This window comes from Octodon degus, unplaced genomic scaffold, assembly GCF_000260255.1.
Source record: "Octodon degus isolate 3935 unplaced genomic scaffold, OctDeg1.0 scaffold00113, whole genome shotgun sequence".
Taxonomy (NCBI): Eukaryota; Metazoa; Chordata; class Mammalia; order Rodentia; family Octodontidae; genus Octodon; species Octodon degus.
In genome coordinates this window covers 7,439,611-7,443,676 of record NW_004524689.1, presented here as the reverse complement: position 1 = coordinate 7,443,676, position 4,066 = coordinate 7,439,611, and the positions used below count along the sequence as shown (strand labels likewise).

Below are 4,066 nucleotides of genomic sequence, written 5' to 3'. Positions count from 1 at the left end.
AAAAAAAAAAAAAAAAAACAAACCTCTCAGCCACATTCCACATAGAGGGAGGGACCACCCAGGGGCTGCCCTCTCTGCTCCCAGGAACCGTGGTAGCTTCCCTCTTGCTGGGCCCGGCCCCTGGCAGCACTGTGCTGGAGCTACAGGCCTGTGCCGGTTTAGATTCAAACAGGCAAAGAGAAGTACGGCCCACTGTGTGGAGAGAGAGCGCCCCGCAGGATTGAGACAAAGAGCAACGCTGTGACCATCACGTTTGTCACCGATGACTCAGGGGACAACAGAGGTTGGAAGATCCACTACACAAGTACAGGTGAGCACAGGTCCAGGGAAGAAGCTTCGGGGGCCAGGGAGATGGCTCAGTAGAAATAAGCGCTTGCCTGGCAAGCACAAGGGCGTGAGTTCAGTCCCTGGTTCGGGGGGTGGGGGAAAAGGAAGACGCTTCGGCCTCTTCCGGAGGATCATGGAGACACCGGGGATGGGACTCTTCCTGCCAGGCCAGGAAGGGAGACCAGACTTGAGTTGGAAGGTCTGTGAGGTGATGATCCCTGAAGAAGAACTAGCAAGAATCCCTTTCTCCTCTGCCTCCCCCATCCACCGTCTACCTACATCCACCACCCATCCGGCCACTCATCGGCCCACCAATCAATGCATTTAAAAACAAAACAAAACAAAACAAAACAAAAAACCTAGGACAAGGTCTTGCTATGCAGTCCAGGCTGGCTTTGAGCTCACTTTGTGGCCCAGGCTGTTCTTGAACTCCCAATGATCCTCCTGCCTCAGCCTCCTGAGGGCTGGGACCACAGATGTGCACCACCATGCCCAGCTATCAGTGCAACTGTTCATCAGTCCATCTATCCATCTGTCCATCCACCCATCCTCCCACCAACTCATCCATCCACCCAACCACCCACCCATCCACTCAGCCATCCATCCACCCATCTTCCCTTCCTATAGCTGTGTAACAGGGATAGGAAATGCTGACGCACAGTCCCCAAGGCCTGTGCCCCTAGTCCAGTGGTGGGTGAGCAGTCACAGCAACACAATGACTTCTGTGGCAAACATGGCTCTAGAGCCACGCACTGGGCATGGTGAGTCCAGAGGAGGAGCTGATGCCTGGCCAGGTGCTAGGAAATGTGCCCTGAATCAGGAAACATCTGAGGCTAGATCTGTCGGAAGAGCAGGCGTGGAGGAGGGGAAGGGTGTTCCAGGCTGAGGGAAGAGCCCTGCGTGAGCCCAGAGGCATTGCTGCTCAGGAGTCCAGGCGCAGGGGGTGGGAGGGTCAGGGGCTCAGCGTGGGACCCCAAATCCCCTCTCAGGCTGCTCCCCACCCCAGGCTTGGCTGTGCCTGGAGGTCAGCTGCCCAGGGGAGAAAGCCTGGAGCTAACAGGGCAGCAAGGACTCATGGAAGGGCACCAGGGCGGGTGGCTCCTGGTGGCTCCCATGCTTCGGGGAGCGCTGTCTGGATCTTGGGTTTCCGTGGCTGAATCCTGGGTGTCTCCCGTGCTGTGGTGTCCGGTAGGGCCCTGGGAAGCGTCATCGCCACCGCTCGTTTCAGGTCCTCAGCCAAGCACCGAGGACGCACTAACCTGGGGTTCCTTTTTCCTGGGCTGCGGCTCAGACCCAGGGCCTTGAGCTCTGCCCCCGAACTCCACGCCCCTCCGGGCCCCAAGAGCCGAGCACGCCCCTCCCTGCAGTCTCTGGGTTTCAAGTCCGTGCTCCCGCAGGCGAAGCCGCCGAGGTTTGCCTTGCCTTTCGCGTTCGGAACGCCCCTGTACTTGTGCGAGCGTGTCTTTATCTAGCGTTTCATTTATAAACCAAGAACTTCAGATTTCTGAGTTCAGACCCAGCTGCCCAGGCCGCACCCCAATCAGAGCCTGCTTTCCTCCGCGCAGCGCAGCCGTGTCCGCAGCCGGTAGCGCCACCTAATGGCCACATTTCACCCGTGCAAGACAAGTACGTCCTCCAAGACAGCTTCTCCGTCGTCTGCGAGGTCGGCTACGAGCTCCTGCACGTGAGTGACCACGGAACCGATGCCCGTGACCACGACGGCAGAGTCGTGTTCCCGCGCCTACCCGGTGGGCAGAGCGTGGGGGCAGCACGGTGGCTTCTTGCTAGGGTTTCAATGGTGAAAAACAAAAAGCAAGTCGGTGCCGGGCAAGAGGGATGGCACGGAGAGGTCTATTCTGGGTGTCCTGACTTTTAAAGAATTTGAAAGCATGATTTTGGCACTGGCGCTGGAGCCCAGGCCTCGTGCGTACTAGACACGCGCAGTTCCGGCGAGCTCCCTGCCCCCCATCCCGGGCCCATTTTTTTGCTGTTTAGGCCACTTTGGAAAGCTGATGATCAAAACGGGCAGCATTTGTTTGTTCACACCTTTCTAGCTGCTGAAACAACAGAAAGACAAGTTCAAGTTCACTACCCTCGTTCTGTGAGCTTGGATAGCACCTTGGATTAAATTAAGGTCCTCCCCTTGCTCAACTGATGACCTTCTCACGAAACAGCTCCTGGGCCGGCAAAAAATGAGATGGCCCTGGGAAAGAGTACATTCTGCAAAGTTATAAATAGTGATCATTGTTGAGGGAGAGGGAGTATAATTTTTAAAAAATGCTTAGCGTGTTGCTTTAGGGGCACAGGTAAGAGATTAACGTGTCCTCTTTATGTTCTTCAAAATTGTCACTGAATCCCAGTGGTAAAAAGTAATAACATTGAAATGATAGCTGGCTATGCAGTCCGTAGTCCTGTGGAGGGTCAAACCAGGAAAAAAATTTCCCACCTTGCAGACTTCTTGGCCAGGCTCTTTTCCTTAACTCCTTGGACTGCAAATTTGTTCAGATTCTCAATTAAAAAAAAAATCTTACTATCTTTTAAAGCATAAAAAAAAGCACCCCATAAATCTGCCAACACTATCTTTCATACACTATTTCAGAAGCAAAGTTTGCCTGGAGCAGGGTGTGGTGGCATAATTTTGTTTTTTAGTTAACTTATTCTTGTCTTTTTGAGACAGAGTCTCACTATGCAGTTCAGGCTGGCCTTGAGCTCACTTTGTAGCCCAGGCTGGTCTCAAACTTGCAACAATCCTGCCTCAGCCTTCCAGTTGCTGGGATTATAGGTGTAGCTCAGTGGCATAGGCTTCTAATCCTAGCACTCTGGGGAGCCGAAGCAGGAAGATCACAAATTCAAACCCAGCTTGGGCTAGTTAGTAACTTAGCAGGACCTTGTCTCAAAACTGAAAGACAGCTGAAGATGTGGAACAGTGCGTGTCTTAGGTTCAACCTCTGGCACAGCCCCCGCACTACCACCCCCAACTTTCCTGTGTATCACAGTTGGCAAAACCCAATGAAGAGAGGTGGAAAAGGCTTTTTTTTTTAGAACTGGGGGTTGAACTCAGACCCTTGCGCTTGCCAGGGAAGCACTTATTCTACTGAGCCATCTCCCCAGCCCTTCCCATGTGTTTTAAGTGGCCTTTCTCTGCTCACAGCCCAGAAAGAAACATAGCTGCTCCATGAATGTGGCACCAAGCCTTTTCTTACCTTACGCCATCCTCGGCAGCCACATAAGGAACTGGCAGGATGCAGGCAGCAACGGAGGCCTGGTGTTCTGGGTTACAGTGAGCAGCACAGAATCGCTGCGGAGGGCAGCTTGGCCCCACACCGTGTTAGGGCGCCTCGCCAGCTGAGCTGGTGAGACACAAGCCAGCACAACTCAAGCAGCAGACGTGCTTCCGTCTTCACTGAGCTGGCGGGCTGGTTCAGGTCCTGCCTGCCTGTGTGCCACCAGACTCAAACACTAGTCTTGTGACTGTCACCCTCTCAGGGACCAGCAGAGAGCAGCAGCATAGGAAACATCATGGCAGCTCAGTTCTGGGAAGGGAATTGATGTAAACAAGGGATTTTCTGAACTCCTATTCAGGGTTCTCTGTCCTTGGACTCCTTTGCTGCAGTCTGTCAGAAAGACGGCTCCTGGGACCGACCAATGCCAGAGTGCAGCAGTACGGCCATGTGGTGACAACTCCCTAAAAGCGGCTGCCCTTACTGCTTCTGTCACTTTCTGGCCCTCTCTGACCCCG

At 54.0% G+C, this 4,066-nt stretch overlaps 1 protein-coding gene across 1 annotated transcript in view; it reads left to right on the top strand.

The window, feature by feature from the left end:
• The window catches only part of Masp2 (mannan binding lectin serine peptidase 2), a gene marked incomplete at its 5' end in the record, with an annotated part of 39,875 nt that overhangs the window by 18,085 nt on the left and 17,724 nt on the right, over window positions 1-4,066 (top strand). Inside the window, 3 exons of the mRNA XM_023699388.1 lie at window positions 163-310; window positions 1,893-2,011; window positions 3,910-3,988. Coding sequence (XP_023555156.1) covers window positions 163-310; window positions 1,893-2,011; window positions 3,910-3,988 — 346 coding nt within the window. The remainder of the gene's footprint in view (window positions 1-162; window positions 311-1,892; window positions 2,012-3,909; window positions 3,989-4,066) is intronic.